The sequence below is a fragment of the Schistocerca americana genome, chromosome 1 (genome assembly GCF_021461395.2).
Source record: "Schistocerca americana isolate TAMUIC-IGC-003095 chromosome 1, iqSchAmer2.1, whole genome shotgun sequence".
NCBI classification, from domain to species: domain Eukaryota; kingdom Metazoa; phylum Arthropoda; class Insecta; order Orthoptera; family Acrididae; genus Schistocerca; species Schistocerca americana.
The window spans coordinates 288,774,420-288,801,300 of NC_060119.1; the positions used below are offsets into that span (position 1 = coordinate 288,774,420).

The window sequence follows — 26,881 nt, forward strand, 5'->3', positions numbered from 1 at the left end:
GATTTGAGTTGCTTCGCAATCCCTAAGGTATCTACTTCTAAGAAACTCATGCTAGCAGCTGTTCGTGTTTCAAATTCTGGAATATTCCATTCGTCTTCTCTGGTGAAGGAATTTCGGAAAACTGCGTTCAATAACTCCGCTTTAGCGGCACAGTCGTCTGTAACAGTACCATCGGCACTGCGCAGCGAAGGTATTGACTGCGTCTTGCCGCTTGTGTACTTTACATACGACCAGAATTTCTTCGGATTTTCTACCAAATTTCGAGACAATGTTTCGTTGTGGAACCTATTAAAGGCATCTCGCATTGAAGTCCGTGCCAAATTTCGCGCGTCTGTAAATTTTAGCCAATCTTCGGGATTTCGCGTTCTTCTGAACTTCGCATGCTTTTTCCGCTGCTTCTGCAACAGCGTTCGGACCTGTGTTGTGTACCATGGGGGATCAGTTCCATCTCTTACCAATTTATGAGGTATGAATCTCTCAATTGCTGTTGCTACTATATCATTGAATTTGAGCCACATCTCGTCTACCATTGCAAAGTCAGTTCGGAAGGAATGGAGATTGTCTCTTAGGAAGGCTTCTAGTGACACTTTATCCGCTTTTTTAAATAAAATTATTTTGCGTTTGTTTCTGGTGGATTTGGAAGAAACGGTATTGAGCCTAGCTACAACGACCTTGTGACCACTAATCCCTGTATCAGTCATGATGCTCTCTACTAGCTCTGGATTTGTATATTATTGTCATCGACTTGAATGCGTTTTGCTGCCAAGTTGAATGTACGATGGTGTCCACATATCTGTTTCTTTGCTACTTTAGGAACTGACTAGGGATAAAATACATACGAAATTCGGTAGTAAATTCAAACATTGACAGCACTGAATTATTAATGATTTTTGGTAAGTACGTTATCGACTTCCGTTTTCGAAGAGACCTCTTCATTACTTGTCTTCTTGGTCGACGCTACATGGATCTTAGTAGTAGTGAAACAATTGTTTGATGAGCTGTATCAGTAAATAAAAGGCATTATTATTTTTAAAAACTTTATTGTAAAGTCAGTACAAATAATTCACTCAGGAAGTACAAAGGTTCCTTGCTTCATCGCACTCTCCTCATCCACCTCAAAAAGTTCTTCCTTCCGAGGCTATGTCGGCAACTTCATTATCGCCATATTATGTTTATTATCGTCCAGAATATTTTGGTCGTAAACTCCATCAGCCACTCTGGTTGGTTGGCTTGTATATCAAATATAATAGTTTCTATGAAACCAACCACGCGTCTTCTCTGAAAACAGAGAAAACAACTGTATGTTGTAATTAGGAAGTCGAAGTCAATTGTCTCAGAAAAAACACATAAAAGCAGAGGTCAATAACACGGAAAGGTTAGTTTACTACCAAGTTTGATAGCTATTTTTCCATTAAAAATCGATTAAATCATGTCCATGTGGTACAACTATGGCAGATGCGATACGCAATTGAACTATTATGTTCTGGAAGAAGGGTTATTAACGCACGAAACTTTAGATGAATTTTACTGCCCTTTACAGCTACGAGTCGGTGACCAGAAATTTTTAATGTTTTAATTTTTATAGTGAGAGAATAGTGAACGGTATGGTCAGTTGTTTGCTGAGAAGTTTAATGATGTCAAATTGCCATCAAAGAGTGCCATGCAACGCTTAGTCCAAAACTGGCATCATACAGGATCTCTTTTAAACAAGTCAGAAAACAGTGCGAAACGTGGCTGCATACCAGGAAATACGGCTGCAGTTTATCAGAAAATGCTTCAGAGTCCTACCAAATCAACCCAACGCTTGTCGCAAGAGACCAGCATATCACGTCGATCATGCGGTCGACGTGCAGTCTGGTCGCGGCCCTAGCTGGCCACCCAGGTCACCTGATCTGTCAGTGTACAATTACCTTGTGTGGGAAGCCCTCAAGTCTAATGTGTATCGCAACGACTCTCATAGTCTTCAAGAATTGAAGCAGAACACTTCGGATGAAACTTTAGTAATTCCAGCAGTGCAGCTTCGTTGCGCCTTCAGGAACTTACTGACCAGGGCCCAGAAGCGCTAAGAGATGAATGGTGATCACTTTCAGCATCTGCTATAGTCAGGTTAGAGCTGTATTTCCTTTCCTCTACTGTGTTTCTTTGTACTCTGGAACTCTGTTCTTGGACCCGCCTGCAAAATGAGGACCTGTGGTCTGGGTGTAGCGTCTTCCACTAGTAATCAAAACATTATGAGTTCCAGGTTATAACCCAGCCACTGCTTAAATTTTGAATGAAAGTAATGGCGGCCAAAGAATTCTGACACAAGAAGTCGCCCTCGCTCTCCCGAAGGCCTTGTCGAAGAGGGCTGAGGAATGGACAAAATGTTCAGGGAATTCTGTTGCCCTTTAGATGGGAAACAGCTCCCAGAAGGTGGAAGAATCTGCATTGATCAACGGCATGAGGATACAGAAAACAATGGAAACCACTGCGTTAAAAACACAATGTTATCCACAGGACATGTGGTCTGTTACTGACAAAGTGTTACGATGATCTCTCCATTGGCAAATGATTCCAGGCTAGTCTATCATTCGGATCTCCGGGAGGGGACTGCCAATGTGGAGGTGGCCAAGGGAAAAACATTAAATAACCAACGCTCTCGGAGTCGTGGTGTGGAATGACAAGAGTTCGGACGCGATATAGAAGTTAGAAAATCTGAAAATGGGAATGCCAAGTCTCAACCTAGATAAACCTAGATATTGTGAGGGTCAGTGACGTGAAGTGAAAAGAAGATGAAGATTTCTGGTCAGATGAGTGTAGGAAAGTATCAGAAAATGGTAATTTCAGTAAACGGCGTAACAGGAGTAGGATTAGTTATGATGAGTTCAGTGACAGGGTTTTCTCATCAGAGTCGACAGCAAACTAACACTGACAACAACAGTTCAGGTATATATGCCGACGACGCAAGGAGAAGATGAAAAGGTAGAGATAGTATATGAGGATATTGAACGGGTAATACAGTCCGTAAAGGGAGATGAAAATCTAATAGTAATTTAGGATTGTAGTTCGGTTGTAGGGCATAAGGAGTCAAAGGAAGAGTTACGGGAAAATACCGGATTGGTACTAAGAATGAGAGATGAGGAAGACTAGTTGAGTTCTGCAACAAATTTCGGCTAGTAACCGCGGATACTAGCTTAAGAGTCACAAGAGGAGGTGGTATACTTAAAAAGACAGGCATATAAAGGACGCTTTCAGTTATATTATACCACGGTCAGGCAGAAATACCGAAATCAGATGTTGGATTGTAAGGCGTACGCAGGAGCAAATACAGACTCAGATCACAAATTAGTAATATTGAGTAGTAGGCTGAAGTTTAAGAGCATGGTACAGAAGAATCAGTGTGAAAGGATGTGTGATGCTGAAGTGTTGAGGAAGGATGAGACGCTAAGGACGTGGGTATTGCGATAAGAACATCGAAGGAAGCTGTTTAGTTGAAGAGATGTGGACTGCTCTAAAGAGGCCAATCACAGGTGTTGAACAGTCAGACATAGGTACAAGGTAGGTAGGTCCAAGGAAACCTTGGGTAACGGAAGAAATACTTCAACTGATCGACGAAAGGAGGATGTACAAAAATCTTCAGGGAAAGACTAAAGTGCAGTAGTATAATCCAGTTAAGAATGATATAAACAGAAATGGAAGGGCAGCCAAGGCGAAAGAGATGAAGGAAAATGTGAAGAAATCGAAAAAGAAATGATCTTCCTAAGGACACTCAGCATGTAAAACCGGGAATGGTGGTAACACTAAGTGTGTAATGGGAATTACACTGGAGAAACCCGAGTCAATAAGGAAGACGTAGGAGATCCAGGATTAGAGACAGAATTCGCAATAGTTCTGGAAGACGTGAGATATAATAAATCAGAAAGGGTAGATAACATTCCATCGGAATTTCTAAAGCCTTTGGGATGAATGGCATTCAAACAACTATTCAAGTTGGTGTCTAGAATCTATGAGACTGGCGAAGTACCATTAGACTTTCGTAGAAATGTCATCCACTTAATTCCGAAGATAGGAAGGACAGATGGGTGCGAAAACTATTGTACAATGAGCTTAACATCTCATGGATCCAAGCTGCTGACAAGAGTAATATAAAAAACAAAATGGGAAAGGAAATTGAGGATCTGTTAAATGTCGATCAATTTGGCTACAGGAAAGGTAAAGGCACCAGAGAGGCAGTTCTGACGTTGCGTTTGATAATGAAAGAAAGACTGAAGAAACAACGATGTAGTCACATAGGATTTGTCGATCTAGAAAAAGAGTTCGATAGTGTAAACTGGTACGTGACATTCGAAACTGTGAGAAAAATGGATAAAAGCTACAAGGAAAGACGGGTGAAGTGCATGGTGACCCAAAAGTCCGTTAAAAGTTGAAAATTCAGTACTTTATATAATAATGTAGGTAGAGAGGTAAAAATTAACACACATACTTGAAACGACGTGGGGTTTTATTAAAACAAAAAAGCGCACAAAATGTCCAACAGAAGGCTCTTCATGTGATACAAAAGCAATATTTAGCGTAACAAGCGATTTTTAACAAAGACGATGTTCTTTATAACAACTACTCAACATGTCGGCCGGTATTAATCAACAATACGTGTAGAGAACGACCCTGTACAACATATCAGTAGGTATGGTGATAAATTGCCGACGGACGTTGTCTTTTAACAACCCTAATTAGTTCGGATGATTGTTGTAGTCTTACAACTTCAGGTAACCGCACTACCAATAATCACACGGATGGTGCTTTCGAACCTGGAAGATCAAGCATGACGGACGTGGTGACTTAGCAGGCAATCCTCACCAATCGATGTGTGCAGGAGATCTATTACACGTGTGGCAATAAGGAGCGGAGCGCCATACTGCATAAACGTTGTAGCTTTCAGCAGGCGTTTATCAGGCAGCCTAAGGATAATCTGACTCCTTCTTTCTCAACAGTTCATTTTATACACGATTCTCATGCGACGTCACTGACGTGCTGCTGTCCAGTGCCATCTGTTGGCCAGTTTTTCACTCCTTTCAGTAAAACCCTATGTCATTTCAGGCATGTATGTCAATTTTTACCTCTCTACCAACATAGTGTATTTTCAAATGTTAACGGAATTTTAGGTCACGTTGTACATATGTAGAGTATCTAAGAGGGAACAGTACGATTGGAAGACCAAGAACGAAGTCCTCGGATTAAAAAGAGTGTAAGACAGGGATGCAGTCTTTTGCCCCTTCTGCTCAATTTATACATCTAAGAACCAATGACGGGTAAAAAAGGAAGGTTCAAGCGTAGGATTGAAACTCAGATTGATAGGATATCAACGAAAAGATTCGCTGATGAGATTACTATCCTTGGTGAAAGTGAAGAAGATTTACGAGAGCTGTTCACTGGAATGAACGGTCTATTGCATACAGAATATGGACAGCGGGTAAACCGAAGAATGGTGAAACTAATAAGAAGTAGCAGAAATGAGAATAGGGAGAAACCTCGCATCAGAATTGGGGATCACGAGGTAGGCGAAGATAAGGACTGCCCTACTTTGAAAATAAAATACCACATGACGGACGAAGCAAGGAGGACATAGAAAACCGAGTAGGGCAGGCACGTTTGGAACACAGCGTTGTACGGTAGTGAATCATGGACAGTAGCAAAACTGGAACAGAATCGAAACATTTGGATTGTAATGTGACAAAAAACGTCGAAAATCAGATGGACAAGAGATGAGGAGGTGTTCCGCAGAATCGGCGAAGAAAGGAACATACGGAAAACACTGCCAAGAAGAAGGAACAGGAATAGGGAAACTGTTAAGACACCAGAGAATAACCCCCGTAGTACTAGAGGGGACTGCAGAAGGTAGAAACTGTAGTGGAAGACAGAGATGGGAATACGTTCAGAAAATAACTGAGGACATAGTGTGCAAGTGCTGCTCCGAGATGAAGAGGCCAACACAGGAGAGGCCACATCAGACCAGTCATAAGACTGATCACTTAAGAAACTGAAAACTTACAACATCGTACGACATATCACACTAGTTAACGAATTTAAACTTTTTTCCGCATCTGGTTTGTAAATGGGTGGATTTACCTAATTTTGGGGTGCTGAATACACTGGTAAAATCAGTTTCTCTCTATGACGTCACATTTCCTAGATACACGTCAGAATAAAAAATGGTAATAACGAGAATTCACACAATTAAGTCAAACAAAAATACACTTTCAGAACGTTAGACATCAATACTATTTTGTATGTACGAGGGTCACTCCGAAAGAAATGCATACTACTTTTTTTTAATCCATCTTTTATTCTACATGTCTGAAAGTTTTACGGTGTGTAGATACATTCTTTAGGGACAGTATTTTCATTTCTCCACATTATTTCCATCCCTCTCAACTGCCTTACGCCATCTTGGAACCAGTGCCTGTATGCCAGCACGGTAAAATTCTGAACCAACCTGTTGGAGCAGCTGTTGGGCAGCGTGCACAAGGGAGTCATCACCTTCAAACCTTGTTCCACGAACAGGGTCTTTCAGTTTCCCAAAGAGATGATAGGCACATGGAGCCAGGTCAGGACTGTAAGGCGGGTGTTTCAGTGTTGTCCATCTGAGTTTTGTGATCGCTTCCACGGTTTTTTGGCTGACATGTGGCCGTGCATTGTCGTGAAACAGCAAAACATCCTGCTTTTGCCGATGTGGTCGAACACGACTCAGTCGTGCTTGAAGTTTCTTCAGTGTCGTCACATAAGCATCAGAATTTATGGTGGTTCCACTTGGCATGATGTCCACAAGCAAAAGTCCTTCCGAATCGAAAAACACCGTAGCCATAACTTTTCCAGCAGAAGGTGCGGTCTTGAATTTTTTTTTCTTGGGTGAATTTGCATGATGCCACTCCATTGATTGCCTCTTCGTCTCTGGTGAAAAATGATGGAGTCCTGTTTCATCACCTGTCACAATTCTTCCAACAAATTCATCTCCACCATTCTCGTACTGTTTCAAAAGTTCGCTGCATACCGTTTCTCTTGTTTCTTTGTGAACCACTGTCAACATCCTGGGAACCCACCTGGCACAAACCTTTTTTAATGCCAACGGTTTCAGTATTCTGCAAACACTTCCTCCCCCTATCCCAACGTAGCGTGACAATTCGTTCACTGTGATGCGTCTGTCAGCAGTCACCAATTCGTTAACTCTCTGCACATTGTCTGGAGTGTGTGCTGTACGAGGCCTGCCGCTGCGAGGACAATCCTCAATATTGCCGTGCCCGCTTTCGTCACGTAACCTGCTTGCCCGCCGACTAACTGTACTGCGATCGACAGCAGCATCTCCATACACCTTTTTCAACCTTTTGTGGATGTTTCCCATTCTCTCGTTTTCACAGCACAGGAATTCTATGACAGCACTTTGCTTCTGACGAACGTCAAGTGTAGCGGCCATCTTGAAGACGTGCTGTGACGGTTCCACTCACGGGAACAGGTTGAACTAAGTTTGAAAACAAGGAGGAAGGATGTATCTACACACTGTAAGACTTTCAAACATGCAGAATGAAAACTGCATTTTTACAAAAATAGTGTGTATTTCTTTCGGAGTGACCCTCGTATACATGGGGATTATACCAATAAAAGGTCCAAATTAGTTTAGAAGATATTTTCACCTTTAATCATCTTTGGTTTTTGAAAATTGCAAAGATGGAGCTTTTCTTTTGTTTGCCGTTTCATCACTCTCCCTAACAAGACCCCAGCAGTAGTCACCCATCATCGAAGAGTTCCAATGGCCTTGGTAATGGTGTTCCATGGTAAGAATGTCTTGGGGAAAGCTTTCACCATGCTCATCGCTTACGGCTCCCAAATTTTCCGTCCGCAGCTCGTGGTCGTGCGGTAACGTTCTCGCTTCCAGCGCCCGGGTTGCCGGGTTCGATTCCCGGCGGGGTCAGGGATTTTCTCTGCCTCGTGATGACTGGGTGTTGTGTGATGTCCTTAGGTTACTTAGGTTTAAGTAGTTCTAAGTTCTAGGGGACTGATGACCATAGATGTTAAGTCCCATAGCGCTCAGAGCGATTTGAACCAAATTTACCGGGAAGAAATCAAGGCGAGAATGTAAAAAGTGAATTTTAAGCGACATTCTACACCCCATGTTCTTACAGCTGTCCAACAGATCATTCACAATGGTGACGTAAGTTTTGTCTTTTCTGTTACCCAAAAAGCCCTTCACAGATGTTTTGAAAGAAGACCAAGCAACTAATTGGATATATGTGTGTTTGGTACCAAAGGTTGGATCTTTCAGCAATTTTCTTATTTGTGGTCTAACAAATATATCCTCTTCCAGTTTTGCCTCACTTAATTTGGGAAACTTTTATTTTAAGTGATTGAAGGCCTCACCTTCCTTATCCAGAGCTTTTCCAAAGTTCTTGATAAAGCCCAACTTAGCGTGAAGGGGAAGCAAAATGATTTTATCGGGCTCAACCAATGGGGTATTGTTCACATTCACGCTTCCAGGAACATATGCCTTCCTAATAGGCCATTCCTCGACTGTGTAGTGGTTCTTGGTGACACGGCTGTCCCAAGGCACAAAAAGCAGCAGTATTTTGTGAATCCAGCCTGTAAACTTGTAAGGAGTGCAACAACTTTTAAATGACAGCAAAGCTGCCATTCATAATCCTTATATTTGATTGTGTCTAGCACCAAAGCCAAGGTTTCTTAAGTTGCCGATGGAAATGCATCGCCATTATGCAGTTGTACTGCTTTCAATCTGGTTTTACTGCGGTCAATAAATAGTCGCCACTCCTGTGGATTATGTTGTACACCTAGCTGCATCATCAGGCCATTGACATCTCTTCTACATATACACATTGAATTCTGCATATCTAAATATTCAGCGAAGGAAGCACCCCTTGATCTGAAACAGAAAACTTTTGTTCTTGGAGCAATAATGTTCCCTTTTTGCAGTCTCTACCTCAAGAGTTCAGCTTGCTGTTTCGAAAGTTTTAGATCGCGAACCAAATCGTTCAGTTTCTTTTGATTAAAGAGCTGAGGCGAAGTATCACGATGTTGATGGCAGTACTCTTCTATATGTTCAATGCTTTCTGATTCACTTGGCATGGTGTCTGGTTCGGTGGCTTTCAAGTTACAGACAGGAACAGGCAGCCCCTCATCACGGGGCACAGGAAAATGCAGTGAACATTCATTTGGATATTTTATTTTATGTCTAGTTTTGCTTGAATGTCCCGAAATATTTGTAAGACAGAAGTAACAGTCTGAATAATGGTCATTAGGCTCACCCCACACCATCGGAACAGCGAATGGCATGGTCGGCGTTTTCCTCTCAGCCACTCGGTTAAGGTTGTAGTACAGGTTAAGCAGGCAATATGAGGTGCAAAATTTTTATCTTGATCACCAACAGGACAATCGAAATACAAATCATATGCCTTCTTAACCAAATCAGTAATTGGTTTTCCTTGGGTTTTTAGAATAAATGTTCCACACACATAACAAAAGTTGTTGGAGTGGTTTAGACAGTAACAAGATTTACTAATTGCCATTTTTCCTGGTATGAGTTTTAAACACAAAAAGTTTTCAGTATCTTTCACAGGAAACACTCACTGAGAATCTCTTTCACAGTGCTGGATTACCATACCAACCATTTACTGACGATTAGTAGTTTTTCTAGCTGTCCTCTGCAAACCATAAACAAACAATTAAACATCAAAGCAGAAAAACAGCAAAAAGCGAAATACTGAATACGAAAATAAAAAACCTTTAAAAACTAAAAAAAAAAATGGTACGTGCCAGAACATTTTGAAAGGTATATTCGGATTCTACACACCTTGATGCATCATATCCCAGATGCAAAATGACTGTTATAATTAAAGGAGATATGAAGTCATAAATAGCGAAATCTTTGGGAACTAGGTTTTCTAAAACAGAGCTGTTTTGTAAATGGAAGTTCGAATCTTTAAAGAATTGGGGACTGTAGTGGAGGTGGGGGTTTTGGTTGCTAGTGCAAACTGAACAGTGAATATTTCCAAAAATTTGAGAATGAAACTGATCGAAATCTTTATTCTCGTAATTTTAAATGTGTCATTATAACAAGAGCTTTTATCACAGTAATATGTGGCATACTTTCTATGTAAAGGCTGACATATGAGAGATGGCCCTCGTGAGGCTTGAAAACCATTTCACGGGAAGGAAAATACCTCAGTAGTCTCAACGGCTCCTGTTTCCTGCATCTTTTGTTCAATAAGGTGCACAGCGGAAGAGATGAAGACAGATTAAGAAATAAATTTGCAGTACTGGCAGATGGAGAATAAAATAAGTACGTATGGCATTTAACTCTGACATCGCTAACTGTAATAGCAGACAGTCGTTAAAATTTTTAGAAAGGTTCCTAAAACACCAGTCTGAAACCACGATAGCACAGCAGTGAATGCAAGCGAATACGGCACTTACAAATGGACAGTAATACTTTCTTATAAAGAAACGCTTAGCGGAAAGAAAATAAAAAAAAAAATTCTTCACTACGAGCTTCTGCATCGTAAATATAGAAGGACAACATTGTTACACGATGTTGTAAAAGGTATAAAAGTGGCAATAGTCAGTATTCCTGCTGGAAGAGATAGCTTATGGTGACTTCTTGTCCACCGTTGCCGAAACATTCGTCGCGAGACGCGTTTCAGTTATATAGAGGCGAAAATAGAACAAAACTCATTGAACTGATCTTTGATATATTGTCGGTCCTTTCTTTCTAATCACTGTACTAAACCATCTGCTACACCGCATTCCAGTCTTGAATTTTGTTACATATGTCTTAAGTAGCATTTAAATCAATACAATGTGGAGGACGTTAATCTGATTTCATGCTCTAGATACCATGCCCACTTAATATATAAATGATATCAGAAGCCGTCACTCGCGGCCATTTATGAATATTTAAAATTCGGATGAAGGTTCCGGAAAGTGTTATCTGGACAACGAAATGACAGAGTAGTTAGTCTGGCAAGATCTGTGTAATGATGAAGCCAATGACGAGTGTTTGACAGGGATTGCTAGCTTCTCAAACGGTGACGCCTCTATAGAGAGGTTATGCATAGATTATGTAGGCCCTCTTCCGGGATCTCAAGTCGAGAATAGTTCGTTCTAGTTGTTGTGGATGCCTTCACCTGCTTTTTCGGATTATTTCAGACCCATGATATGACTGCACACAGGGCTATTAACTATTTACATTCCTTGTTTGGTACCATCGATCAGTATTTACTCTGTGATAATGCCGTAGCATTCAGATCGAGGCCGTTTCAGGGTTTCTGTTTCGAAATGAGATTGCATATACCACCACAACGCCTTACCACCCTAACCCTTCATTTGTGGAGCGTGTCAACTGCAATTTTCGCTCCACCCTCACTAGAGTACTGTCATCAAGATCATTCCAGGTCAGGTGAGTCTACTCGCTTCATTGGTACGGTTTTGCCTTCAATATTGCGTTACTCGAACTTCACAGTCTCTCGCTAAGCCTAACTTGCAACGAGCAAATTTGTGGTCAAACAACAAAAAAATGGCTCTGAGCACTATGGGACTCAACTGCTGAGGTCATTAGTCCCCTAGAACTTAGAACTAGTTAAACCTAACTAACCTAAGGACATCACAAACATCCATGCCCGAGGCAGGATTCGAACCTGCGACCGTAGCGGTCTTGCGGTTCCAGACTGCAGCGCCTTTAACCGCACGGCCACTTCGGCCGGCGTCAAACAACATTTGTGGTCAAACAACCAGCTGTTACCTGAGAAAACTGATGCAAAAGCAGATGCGATACGAAAGGAAACGAGCGAGAATTAATCTGAGGTGTAGTCTTGAGAGAAGCCAACAAGTATAATGAGGGATACGTCCTACTCACAACTGGGTGACGTGCCCTGAGTCCAGAGCTGCCAGGCGGTCTTTAAAGTAAGGTAATGCGGAAGTTACTTCCCATGTTTACAGGTCCAGTACACATCCTCCGGCTTGTAAGTCCACTCAACCTGCTGGTCAGAAAACGAGAGAGTAGAATTTTCCGTACTCCCTTGTCACAAGTTAAACCTTACACTTGCATTAACGGCATAAGAGAACCTAATAAGTAATATGTATTATTTCAAGCCCATGAAAGAAAGGGGGGAATTGTTTTGATACCCTATTGTTAAAATAGGGTGCCCAGACGCACTGGTATAGTTATGGGCATGTACACTACTGGCGATTAAAATTGCTACACCGCGAATATGACGTGCTACAAACGCGAAATTTAACCGACAGGAAGAAGATGCTGTGTTATGCAAATAGTTAGCTTTTCTGAGCATTCACACAAAGATGGCGCCGGTGGCGACACCTAAAACGTGCTGACATGAGGAAAGTTTCCAACCTATTTCTCATACACAAACAGCAGTTGACCGGCGTTGCCTGGGAAACGTTGTTGTGATGCCTCGTGTAAGGAGGAAAATGCATACCATCACGTTTCCTACTTTGACAAAGGTCGGATCGTGCAGCCACGTGTCGATCCCTGAGTCAACAGATGGGGACGTTTGCAAGACAACAACCATCTGCACGAACAGTTCGACGACGTTTGCAGTAGCATGGACTGTCAGCTCGGAGACAATGGCTGCGGTTACCCCTGACGCTGCATCACAGCAGGAGCGCCTCAACGACGAACCTGGGTGCACGAATGGCAAAACGTCATTTTTTCGGATGAATCCAGATTCTATTTTCCTCATGATGGTCGCATCTGTGTTTGGCGACATGGCGGTGAACGCACATTGCAAGCGTGTTTTCGTCATCGCCATACTGGCGTATCACCCAGCGTGATGGTATGGGGTGCCATTGGTTACACGTCTCGGTCACCTCTTGTCGCATTGACGGCACTTTGAAAAGTGGACGTTACATTTCAAATGTGTTACGACCCGTGGCTGTACCCTTCATTGGATCCCTGCGAAACCCCACATTTCGGCAGGATAATGCACCACTGCATGTTGCAGGTCCTGTACGGGCCTTTCTGGATACAGAAAATGTTCAACTGCTGCCCTGGACAGCACATTCTCCAGATTTCTCACCAACTGAAAACGTCTGGTCAATGGTTGCCGAGCGGCTGGCTTGTCACAATACGCCAGTCACTACTCTTGATGAACTGTGGTATCGTGTTGAAGCTACATTGGCTGCTGTACCCCCACACCATCCAAGCTGTGTTTGACTCAGCCAGGTGTATCAAGGCGTTATTACGGCGAGAGGTGGTTGTTCTGGGTACTGATTTCTCAGGATCTATGGACCCAAATTGCGTGAAAATGCAATCACATGTCAGTTTTAGTATAATATCTTTGTCCAATGAATACCCGTTTATCATCTGCATTTCTTCTTGGTGTAGTAATTTTAATGGCCAGTAGTGTATGAGTCTCATTATGTATATTCAATTTTATATTTTTAAGGAAGGAACGGTAGATCTTCATTACCTCTTAACCTAATTCTTGATTGGAAACAAGGGTATGCTAAATGAAAGAGGATCTTCAGCAGTTTGATTTAACTATAGTTTACTGTGGAGTGGCGGCAATAATACACTGTGGAGATATGTCGTGGGATACCATGTAATATCGTGTCGGACCTCCTTTTTCCCGGCGTAGTACAGCAACTCGACATGGCACTGACTCAAAAAGTCGTTGGAAGTCCCCTGCAGACATACTGAGCCATGCTGCCTGTGTAACAGTCCATAATACGGAAGTGACGTCGTTGCAACATTCTGTGCACGAACTGACCTCTCGATCATGTCTCATAAATGGTCAGACCACACGCTTGAATGGTCCAGAATGCTCTTCAATCACGAACAACTGTGGCCCAGTGCTGTGGCGCATTATCCATAAAAATTCTATCGTTGTTTGGGAACATGAAGTCCATGAATGACTGCAATTGATCTCCAAGTAGTCGAACGTAACCATTTCCAGTCAATGATCAGCTGCAGCAGGGGACCCAGTCTATTCCATGTAAACTCGGCCGACACCATTTAGAGCCACCACCAACTTGCACAGTGCCTTGTTGACAACGTGGGACCGTGGCTTCGTGATGCCTGTGCCACTCTTCAGCCCTACTATCAGTTGCTACTAACAGAAACCGGAACTCATCTGACCAGACCACGGTTTTCCAGTCGTCTAGGGTCCAACTGATATGCCCAGGAACCCAGGGCGGGCGCTGTGTGCAAAGCCGCTCGCGTCGATCGTCTGCTGCCATAGCCCATTAACGCCAAAATTTCGCCGCACTGTCCTGACGTCCTACATTGATTTATGCGGTTATTTCAGGCAGTGTTACTTGTCTGTTAGCGCTGACAGCCCTATGGAATCGCCGCTGCTCTGGGTCGCGAAGGCCATCGGCCACTGCATTGCCCGTGGTGAGAGGTAATGCCTCAGATTTGGTATTCTCGGCACACTCTCGCCACTATGGATCTCGGAATGTCCCATGCGTCTAGTTCCAACTGCTATTCTGCGGACGGAGGCTGTTAATTTCCGTTGTGCGGCCAATCACGTCGGGTACGTTTTCACTTGAGTCGAGGAGCACAAGTGACAGTTCCGCCAATACACTGTCCTTTTATAACTTTTGTATTCGATACTACAGCTATCTGTTTTTGTGCATATCGCTATCTTTTGATTTTTGTCACCCATGCGTAGGCTTGCATAGCTGAATAGCAACGTGTTTGCCTCCCCTACAGCGGGTCCAGGTTCGATTCCGGTCCCTCGTTGATGATTTTTGCCGCTCGTGGACTGGGTGTTGTGTTGTCCTCATCATCATTTCATTATCACCGACACGCGAGTCGCCCTATGTGGCCTCACCTGAACTAAGACTTGCAGCTCGGGGGCAAAACTTCTCCTGATGGGCCCTCCCGGCCATCAGTGCCACTCGATCATTCCATTTCGTCGCCTCACCATATTGACTTTGTGAGTTCCCTAACCAGGAAGCTCCTACCCAATGAAAATGTTTTGGGGGCGAGAAGAACTTACGTGATGAACGCGGCACAATTCCGCGGCTGCCAGTTTCGCAACTTTGAAATCAGTAGCGGTCTCGGTCAGGACCACCTCTGGGTCACGGGGCAGTGAGCCACTGTCGTTCGGAACAGCTCTTTATGCCGATGTGGTATGGTCAGTATTGCATAAAGTGCCGCTCGTGATCCCTGCTGGCAGAGAGGAACGGCCTCGTGATGACTGGGTGTTGTGTGATGTGCCTTAGGTTATTTAGGTTTAAGTAGTGCTAAGTTCTAGGTGACTGATGACCATAGCTGTTAAGTCCCATAGTGCTCAGAGCCATTAGAGAGGAACGGCTACGCCTCCGCTGACACATGCAAGTCTTACCAGGAATGGCGGGGCCTTCTGCACGACATGTCAACAGGAGGCTGGAGGCAACTATCGGCAGTCCGGGAGGAAACAGGAGAACACTACTTTGTTTCGCTTTTCATTAACGTGTTTGTAATTGCATAAATTAAATTTTCACTTTTCTCGAAGTCCATGTTTCAGTATCATACAATGCTGTGCTCCAAACACATATTCTCAGAAATTTCTTCCTCAAATGAAGGCCTTTATTTGATAGTGGTAGACTTCTTTTGGCCAGGAGTGCCCTTTTTTCCTGTGCTAGTCTGCTTTTTATGTCTTCGTTTGTCCGTCGATCATATGTTACTTTGCCTCCTAGGTAGCAGAATTCCAACTCTGATGTTAAGTTTCTCATTGTTCTCATTTCTACTACTTCTAATTACTTTAGTCTTTCTTCGATATCCACCCAGTCCGTATTCTGTACTCACTAGACAGTTCGTTATATTCAACTCAGGGTACCAATGTCATCATCAAATCTTATCACTGATATCATTTCACCTTGAATTTTAATCCCACTCTTGACTCTTTCGTTTATTTCCGTCATTGCTTCTTCGATGTATAAATTGAACATTACGGAAGAAAGACTACATCCCTATCTTATGCCCTTTCTCATCCTACCACTTCGTTCTTTGTCTTCCAGCCTTACTATTCGCACTTGCTTCTTGTACATATAGTGTAAAACCAGTCTTTCCCTATAGCTTACCCCTATTCTTCTGAAACCCCGAACATTTTGCACCATTTAACAGTGTCTACCGATTTTTCCTGGCTCCCGTGTGTCGATTTTTGGTTCAAATGGCTCTGAGCACTATGGGACTTAACATCTATGGTCATCAGTCCCCTAGAACTTAGAACTACTTAAACCTCACTAACCTAAGGACAGCACACAACACCCACTCATCACGAGGCAGAGAAAATCCCTGATGTCGATTTTTCTTCATTCTTGCTTCCAGTATCTACCGCAACAGCAGAACTGCATCTCTGATGACTTTACCTATTCTAAACACTAACTGAATGAATCTAACAGAGTCTCAGTTTTTTGTTCCAGTCTTCTGTATATTATTCCAGCCAGAAAATTGGATGCGTGAACTGTTCAGTTGATTGTACGCTAATTCTCGCCATTCTCAGCCCTTGCTGTCTTTGGAATAATGTGGATGACGTTTTTCGAAAGTCTGATGATATATCGCCAGTCTCATACATACTACACACCAACGTGAATACTTCTTTGTTGCCATTTCTCCCAATGATTTTGAAAATTCAGATGGAATGTTATCTATCCCATCTGTGTTATTTGATCTTAAATAATACAAAGCTCTTTTAAATTCTGATTCTACTGCTGGTTTCCCTATTTCTTCCCTGTAGATTCCTGTTTCTTCTTCTATAACGTCGTCAGACAAGTTACAATAATTCTCTGTTATTCCAATCTAGAACTGCGCGTGGAAAAAAACGAACACGTATATTTTTCCGTGCCAACTCTAATTTCTCTTATTTTATTTTTGATGATATTTTCTTCTAATGTAGGTCGGCGTCAACAAAATATTTTTGCATTCGGAGGAGAAAGTTGGTGATTGAAATTTCGTGAGAAGATTCCGCCTCAACGAAACACGCCTTTGTTTAAACGATGTCCGCCCTAAATTCTGTATCACGTCAGTGACACACTCTCAGCACAAAACGTGCTGCTCTTCTTTGAACTTTCACGATGTACTTCGTTAATGCTATCTGTTAAGCCCTTAATCCCAAATGTCACAAATCCGCATCATACCAATGCTGTGCTAAAAACTGTAAGGTTCACTTTTTTTCAATACTAGTGTCGATAGAAGCTGATTCTTCATGAAGCTACCAACGGTTCTGACAAGTGCTTCATTATCCTGAGTATTTCGAGTACATCTAACGCACCGTGGTTCTTGATTTTTATCTTTCATCTAGAAATTTATTCAGGCATTAAGGGGCCAAGAATTCCACACCGCGCAGCAGTACTCAAAAAGAGCACGGACGAGCGTAGTGTCCGCATTCTCTTTGGTAGATCTGTTGCATCTTATGAGTGTTCTACCAATAAAACGAAGTCTTTGGTTCGCCTTCCACAAAACATTTTCTATGTAAATATTCCAATGTCAGTTGTTGGTAATTGTAATTCCTAGGTATTTTAGGTGAATTTACGTCCTTTAGATTAGTCTGATTTATGGTGTAACCGGATTCCTTCTAGCACTCATGTTGATGACCTCACACTTTTCATTATTTAGGTTCAATTGTCGATTTTCGCACCATGCAGATATGTTTTCTACATCGTTTTGCAGTTTGTTTTGATCTTCTGCTTACTTCAGTTCACGATAAACGACAGAATCATCTACTAACAACTTTAAGACGGCAACTCAGATTGTCTCCTCAATCGTTTCTATAGGTAAGGAATAGCAGAGGGCCTATAACGCTGCCATGGGGAACGCCAGATACCACTTCTGTTTTACTCGATGACTTTCCGCCAATTACTACGAACTGTGAGCTCTGACACGAAATCAAGAATCCAGTCACATAACTTAGAAGATATTCCATAAGTACGCAATTTCACTACACCCCTTAATGTGGATCAGTGTCAAAAGCCTTCTGGAAATCTAGAAATATGGAATCAATTTGAACGCCCTTGTCAATAGCTCTCAGCATTTCGTATAAATAAAGAGCTGGTTGTGTTTAACAAGAAAGATGTTTTCTGAATCCGTGTTGACTATATGTTAATAGACCGTTCCCTGCGAAGCAATTCATAATGTTTGAACATAATATATGGTCCAAAATTCTGCTGCATATCGATATTACTGATAAGGGGCTGTAATTTAGTGGACTAATACTACTACCTTTCTTGAATACTGGCGTGGCCCGTGCAACTTTCCAGTCTTTGGGTACGGATCTTTCGTCGAGTGAATGGTTGTATAAGATTGTTAAGTACGGAGCTATTGCATCAGCATACTCTGAAAGGAATCTAACTAGTATGCAGTCTAGACCGGAAGACTTGCATTTGTTAAATGATTTAAGTTTGTTTACTACTCCGAGTATATCTGCTTCTACCTTGCCGGCCCGTGTGGCCGAGCGGTTCTAGGCGCTTCAGTCTGGAACCGTGCGACCGTTACGGTTGCAGGTTCGAATCCTGCCTCGGGCATGGATGTGTGTCATGTCCTTAGGTTAGTTAGGTTTAAGTAGTTCTAAGTTCTAGGGGACTTATGAACTCAGATGTTAAGTCCCATAGTGTCAGAGCTATTTGAACCATTTGAGAATCTACGTTACTCATGTTGGCAGCTGTTCTCGATTCCAATTGTGGACTATTTACTTCGTTTCCTTTGGTGAAGAAATTTCGGAAGCCTGTGTTTAGTAACTCTGCTTTGCCAGTACTATCGTCTATAGTATCTCCATCGCTATAGCGCAGAGATGTCTTGCCGCTAGCACACTGCACATATGACCAGAATATCTTTAGATTTTCTGTCAGGTATGGAGACAAAGTTTCGTTGTGCAAACTATACAAACATCTCGCGTTGAAGACCGCCCAAAATTTCGAGTTTCTGTGAAAAATCACCAGTCTTGGAGATTCAGCGTTCGTTTAAATGTGGCATTTTTGTACTTCCTTCTTTCGTCGATCAGCTGAAGTATTTCTTTTCTTAATCGGGGTTCCTTTGCGGTTACATTCCTTATACCTATGTTTCTCTTTCCAACTTTTGCCACTGCCCTTTTTAGAGGTGCCCATTCCTCTTCAACTGAACTGTCTGCTAACCTATTCATTACCGCAACATCTATAGCCTCAGAGAACTTCAAGCATATACACTCCTGGAAATTGAAATAAGAACACCGTGAATTCATTGTCCCAGGAAGGGGAAACTTTATTGACACATTCCTGGGGTCAGATACATCACATGATCACACTGACAGAACCACAGGCACATAGACACAGGCAACAGAGCATGCACAATGTCGGCACTAGTACAGTGTATATCCACCTTTCGCAGCAATGCAGGCTGCTATTCTCCCATGGAGACGATCGTAGAGATGCTGGATGTAGTCCTGTGGAACGGCTTGCCATGCCATTTCCACCTGGCGCCTCAGTTGGACCAGCGTTCGTGCTGGACGTGCAGACCGCGTGAGACGACGCTTCATCCAGTCCCAAACATGCTCAATGGGGGACAGATCCGGAGATCTTGCTGGTCAGCGTAGTTGACTTACACCTTCTAGAGCACGTTGGGTAGCACGGGATACATGCGGACGTGCATTGTCCTGTTGGAACAGCAAGTTCCCTTGCCGGTCTAGGAATGGTAGAACGATGGGTTCGATGACGGTTTGGATGTACCGTGCACTATTCAGTGTCCCCTCGACGATCACCAGTGGTGTACGGCCAGTGTAGGAGATCGCTCCCCACACCATGATGCCGGGTGTTGGCCCTGTGTGCCTCGGTCGTATGCAGTCCTGATTGTGGCGCTCACCTGCACGGCGCCAAACACGCATACGACCCTCATTGGCACCAAGGCAGAAGCGACTCTCATCGCTGAAGACGACACGTCTCCATTCGTCCCTCCATTCACGCCTGTCGCGACACCACTGGAGGCGGGCTGCACGATGTTGGGGCGTGAGCGGAAGACGGCCTAACGGTGTGCGGGACCGTAGCCCAGCTTCATGGAGACGGTTGCGAATGGTCCTCGCCGATACCCCAGGAGCAACAGTGTCCCTAATTTGCTGGGAAGTGGCGGTGCGGTCCCCTACGGCACTGCGTAGGATCCAACGGTCTTGGCGTGCATCCGTGCGTCGCTGCGGTCCGGTCCCAGGTCGACGGGCACGTGCACCTTCCGCCGACCACTGGCGACAACATCGATGTACTGTGGAGACCTCACGCCCCATGTGTTGAGCAATTCGGCGGTACGTCCACCCGGCCTCCCGCACGCCCACTATACGCCCTCGCTCAAAGTCCGTCAACTGCACATACGGTTCACGTCCACGCTGTCGCGGCATGCTACCTGTGTTAAAAGACTGCGATGGAGCTCCGTATGCCACGGCAAACTGGCTGACACTGACGGCGGCGGTGCACAAATGCTGCGCAGCTAGCGCCATTCGACGGCCAACACCGCTGTTCCTGGTGTGTCCGCTGTGCCGTGCGTGTGATCATTGCTTGTACAGCCCTCTCGCAGTGTCCGGAGCAAGTATGGTGGGTCTGACACACCGGTGTCAATGTGTTCTTTTTTCCATTTCCAGGAGTGTATATTCCTTACTTAGTACTTCCGTATCCAATCTCTTAGCCCAGTGATTTTTCCTGGCTTGTCTCTGAAACTATAATTTACTCCTCCCTATTACTAAATTGAGATCTGAGTCTATATCTGTTCCCGGGTACGCCTTACAATCTATTGTATGATTTCGAATGTCTGTCGGATTGTTATCTGCCGGACTGTGATGTAATCTGATTAGAATCTTCCCGAATCTCCCGGCGTTTTCCTAGTGTACCTCCTCCTCTTGTGGTTCTTGAACAGAGGATTCGCTATTACTAGCTGAATTTTGTTGCAGAACTCAATTAGTCTTCCTGTTCTCCCGTTTCTAGTACCAAACCACATTCTCCCGTAATCCCCTCTTCTGCTTCTTCCCCTACGACCGCATTCCAATCCACCATCCCCGTACTGAATTACTCTTTCAGTTTCGTTGTACACTTTCTCTACCTCTTCATTTTCCGCTTGCGACGTCGGCATATACGCCTGTACTATTGTTGTCGGTGTTGGCTTGGTGTCTATTCTGATGACAACAACCCTATCACTAACTGTTCACAGTAATTCAAATCCTGCTCTGTCTTCCTGCTCAAAGCGAATCCTACTCCAGTTATGCCATTTTTTTGTGCCATTTGTTTGGCCAAAAATCTTCTTCTTCTGTCTGACCTAATTGGCCCTCACTATACCTTGATTGTGCCTTAGCATTTCTCTTTTCATATTTACTAGCTTCCCTATTACGTTCAAACTTTTGACTATCCACGCCACTATGTGTAGAACGTTACCCATTTATTAGGCGTTCAGTATTTTTTTCTTGGTCACATCTCCTTTGTCAGTCCCATCTCAGAGATCCGAATAGGGGACAATTGCGGAATCTTTTGCCAATCGAGAGATCACCATAACACTTTTTCAATTACAGGCCACATGTCTTCTGGATATACATTATGTGACTTTAATACAGTGATTTTCATTGCCTTCTGCGTCCTCACGCCTTTGATCATTGCTGATTCTCTCTCAGGGGGCAGTTTCTCACCTCAAGGGTAAGGGGGTGCCCTGAACCTCTGCCCCCATTTTCATCGTCTTTGACAAGGTGGTTGGGAGAACTATGATTACTCATTAGGCCGGAAGTCCTCTGCTGCCACTGCTGATGACTTGTACCCAAAGTTCAAGTAGTGGTGAGGTTCGGACCCGGGGCTCAGAACGTTTTCATTACGAGCCAAAGACGTTACCCACAGACCACTATGCAAATTCAAGACAATGATAATGATGTATCAGAGGGTGAAGCCTAGGTTTCAAACTTTAAAAAAATTGTTAGTATCTTGTGTCTTCTGATATATTTATAAACATGATTTCAAGTTTCGCGACATATTTGTACGCAATGGAACACAGATTAATAGGTGTAATATTTAAATGAACTCAAATAATATCCAAATCAGTAAAAAAACACAATTCTTTTTACTGTTGAAACAAGTGATTGTTTTGGTATAATTTTTTGCAAGACACTAACACCATGTGGTATCTATACATAAGAAAATAAAGTAACAGCTTTAGAATGTCTAAAGATAGACCAAAAAATTATGTCAGACCTATGATAAGTGGACTTCTGGTATTTTTGAATTCACGGATTCATATGTGCTTTTCTTCTACAGCAGAAGTGTACCTATCTTACATACGAGGTGCGACATAAAATAATAAGACTGATTTTCTTTGTAAGATGTGGCAACCCTGCAGGCTTGTGTAGGCACAATATGTTTGACCTTGGTCTATAAGCTTCTTCTAGTCCAAGCGGCACATCGATGCAACTGCTCAGTCATGAGTTGTGCTGTAATAAGTTAACACGTGTTTGTGTCTCTCGTCACGGAAATGGAACCGCATAATATTGCGCAACGGTGTGCTATTTCTTTTTGCGTTGGGTGAAAACGCGACGACAACTTACGGTAAGCTTCAGAAGGCTTTTGGAGAGGAGGTCATGTCAAGAGCTCAAGTTTTTCGTTGGCATAAAATGTTTAGTGAAGGCAGAACGAATATTGAAAATGAAGACCACAGTGGACGACCATCAATCTCACGGACAGATGTCAACTTTGCCAGGGTGCGTGAACTCGTACGATCTGATTGAAGATTATCCGTCAAAATGATTGCAGAGGAACTGAACATCAATCGAGAAACGTTTCGTCTAATAATAACTGAAGATCTTGCTACGGGAAAGATTTGTGCAAAAATTGTCCCCAAAAATCTCACACCACAACAGCGAGAAACACGGAAAAATGTGGCAGTCGATCTGTTAGAGCAAACGGAAATGAATCCAGAACTGTTGAGCCGTGTTATCACTGGTGATGTTATTTCAGAACGATCCAGAGACAAAACGCCAAATTTCGCAATGGTGCTCAAAGGGATCACCCAGACCAAAAAAAGCTCGCATGTCAAAGTCAAAAGTGAAATGCATGCTTGTGTGCTACTTTGATTCAAAGAGAATTGTTCATAAAGAGTGGTGCCTCCTGGACAAACAGTTAACCAATATTACTACAAAGAAATTTTAAAAGACTTCGTAAAAGAGTTCTTCATGTCCGTGCCAACATTGCTGATAATTGGATGCTGCACAACGATAATGCGCCATCCCATACTGCTCTGTCAGTACAGCAATTTTTAACCTCAAAACAAATTTCAGTACTACCACAGCCACCTTCTTCACCAGATATCGCTCTGTGCGACTTTTTTCTGTTTCCAAGAGTCAAAACTGCGGTCAAGGGACACCATTTTCAAACAACACAAGATGTTCAAAAAAGCTGTGACGAGGGTCTTGATAGATATTACAGAAGATGAGTTCCAGAAATGTTACCATCAATGGCAGAAGCACTGGAAAAAGTGTGTGCAATCAGAATGGAACTACTCTGATGGAGACAACACTAAACATGACTAAAACGGTAAGCAACATTTTTTTAACATCAGTCTCATTACTTTATTGTCGCACCTCGTATATTACATTTATTACGTCGATCAGAAATGCATGGTTCATGCATTACAACGGATCGCGAAGATTAGTTCACGGATTTTTATTCGTCTTCTCAGTATCACTATAGTAACGGAAAATGTCTAGTATGTCTGTCTTTTTGCAGTCACCGTTAACAAGCCCGGAGGCGTAGAGTTTTGAACCACTGTTCTAGATAACGTTCACACACTGTCGCGTCCTCACAATCAATAGCGCAGCAGCTAGCCAGAAAACTGAAAGAAATAACCACCAAAACGTGATCGTCTAAAAACGTAATGTTAAGCACAACGTTTGAAGACACATCTAACAGAGCGGATTAAGACTTTGAAGCGAATCATGAGGCGTCTATCTTAAAAAAGTCATGAGATTTAAGGCAGATGGTTATTGTCAACATGCATCTCATAGACGTAGACATAGATCCACTGGAAATGGTTTTGACAGACAGTGATTTTCTCAAGTACATACCTGCATATTCCTGCCGACGCAGGCTTTTACCATCTCGTCGATCACGTCTGAGATATCCCGCCAAGTCATCCACTTGACAGCTCTTAGCGATGTCTGGAAAGATAGACAAGGTATTAGTACTCAGATTAAGTAGATGAAACATTGCGCGGTGCATTATTCACGCACGCACCATGTACCGTACGTGGCCCAGTCAAATTACCCGAGGTATCCTTTCTCCCAGACGTGATAGTCCAGCAGCATAACAGGAAGGATTAATCGATCTTGGAACGTAAGGACCTACCCACACGGCAATTTACAACATACGTCACTACATGAGACGCTCGGGGTTACAATAATAAGTGACACACTGTCTATGAAAGCAAAATTCCGGGTTTGAGGCCTGAGCAAATAGTTTTAACTTCACGCAAAACTTGTTCATTTTGTATTATTTGCTGGTCTGTCCCAAAGGATAGGCTTAGCTGCCTAATTGCCGACAATTTTTGGTGTGTCTCGTTGCCTTTCCATCACTGTGTGTGAGTATTTCGTAACAGCTGGATCAGTATCAGTCTTAGCGCAAAGATTTATGACCCTTACGGAAACAATCTCCATATGTCACTTTCAAGAACCATCCGCCCCCCCCCCCCCCATCGCCCACTAGTGTTCTTATCTAGTATTTATTTGGGTATAATTTATGACCCTTTGTCAAAACATGGTTGCCTCTACGGGGTGGCCAGAAACAGTCTGAAATGCTCTGAGGGAGTTGCAAGGTGGTTATACAGAGAAATAATTGCCAAGAAAAAAATTCTATACTTTTCACTGTTTCCGAGCTTATTGGCCCTGCAGTTAGCCATTATGGCCGTTGCGCGTACAAATTCAAGCGGCGCCTCAGAGGGGTTTGGTTTCCCAAAACCGAACGAGAGAGCATGGGATGCTAGTAAGGATCATACCCGAGCCAAAGGCTGAGCAGTCTCATGCACTGTCATCTGTCCTATGGGAACAAGTGACACTAAATGATGGGTCACTTGAATCTGCACACTTAGCGGCCTGGTTCAGTAAATTCAATGCTAACTGACTTGGAAATGACGCAAATTATCGAATTTTTTCTTGACAATTATTTCTCAGCACAACTTACCCTACAACATCCTTGCAGAGTTTTCAGACTGTACGTGACTCCCCTGTATATTTATCCTGCTTTATCTTAATAACTGTAATTTGTGACCCATCTTACTTAAATTCTATAATTTTTTACTCTAAATGGCTGCTGCAACCAAATCACAAATTCCTGTATATCCTGCTTTATCTTAATGATCTTAAGACACACATCAATAAAAGTTTTCATCACCCCGGTTCCCAGAACTCCTAAAGATAGTCGTTGACTATGGATATTGTGTCACAGACACAGTCCCTTTGACTGTTCAGAGATGTCACTAAACCCGCCCAAAGATGTAAACAACCATGCATGAGCAGCGCCTGTTAGACGGAGGAGGTCAGAAATCCGATCAGTTCCAGTCTTTCCAGCAGAAATGAGGTACACGGCTCGTGTTGTCTGTAGTTCAACCGTGTCTAGACGGTCAATGTTGCAGTTCGATCGCGTCCGCATTGTTACTTTGTGCCAGGAAGTGCTCTCAAAAAGAGAAGTGTCCTGGCGTCTCGGAATGAACCAAGGCGATGTTGTTCGTACATGCAGGAGATACAGAGAGACAGGAACTGTGGATGACATGCCTCGCTCAGGCCGCCCGAAGCCTACTACTGCAGTGGGTGACCGCTACCTACGGATTATGGCTCGGAGGAACCCTGATAGCAACGCCACCATGTTGAATAATGCTTTTTCTGCAGCCACAGGACGTCATATTACGACTCAAATTGTGCGCATGCGCAACTTCACTCCCGACATCCATGGCGAGGTCCATCTTTGCAACCACGAAACAATGCAGCGCGGTACTGATGGGCCCAATGGATCGCTCAGGATTGGCTGGTTCAAAAATGGTTCAAATGGCTCTGAGCACTATGGGGCTCAACCTCTGAGGTCATTAGTCCCCTAGAACTTAGAACTAGTTAAACCTAACTAACCTAAGGACATCACACACATCCATGCCCGAGGCAGGATTCGAACCTGCGACCGTAGCGGTCTCGCGGTTCCAGACTGCAGCGCCTAGAACCGCACGGCCACTTCGGCCGGCACTCAGGATTGGCATCACGTTCTCTTCACCGATGTGTGTCGCATATGCCTTCAAGTAGATAATTGTTGGAGACGTGTTTGAAGGAAACTGGGTCAGGCTGAACGCCTTAGACACACTGTCCTGCGAGTGCAGCAAGGTGGAGGTTCTCTGATGTTTTGGGGTGACATTATGACGCCGCTGGTGGTCATGGAAGGCGCCATGGAAGGCTGTACGATACGTGAATGCCATCCTCCGACCGACAGTGCAACCATATCGGCAGCACATTGGCGAGGCATTCGTCTTCATGGACGACAATTCGCGCCCCCATCGTGCATATCTTCTCAATGACTTCCGTCAGTATAACAACACCGCTCGATCCGAGTGGCCAGCATGTTCTCCAGACATGAACCCTATCGACACATGCCTGGGATAGATTAAAAAGGGATGTTTATGGACTACGTGTCCCACCAACCACTCTGAGGGATCTACGCCGAATCGCCGCTGAGGAGTGGGACTATCTGGACCAACAGTGCCTTGATGAAGTTGTGGATCGTATGCCACGACGAATACAGGCATGCATAATTGCAAGAGGACGTGTTACTGGGTATTGGAGGTACCAGTGTGTACAGCAATCTGGACCACTACCTCTGAAGGTCTCGGTGTATGGAGGTACAACATGCAATGTGTGGTTTTCATGAGCAATAAAAAGGGCTAAAA

General features: G+C 43.5%; 1 protein-coding gene across 1 annotated transcript in view; it reads right to left on the minus strand.

Annotated features, from left to right (window-relative positions):
- Positions 1-1,054: 1,054 nt before the first annotated feature.
- The window catches only part of LOC124594912 (estradiol 17-beta-dehydrogenase 2-like), a 144,996-nt gene continuing 119,169 nt past the window's right edge, over positions 1,055-26,881 (minus strand). The window contains exons 7-8 of the mRNA XM_047133396.1: positions 24,027-24,119; positions 1,055-1,278 (exon numbers count right to left, since the gene is read on the minus strand). Coding sequence (XP_046989352.1) covers positions 1,156-1,278; positions 24,027-24,119 — 216 coding nt within the window. The 3' untranslated portion in view covers positions 1,055-1,155. The remainder of the gene's footprint in view (positions 1,279-24,026; positions 24,120-26,881) is intronic.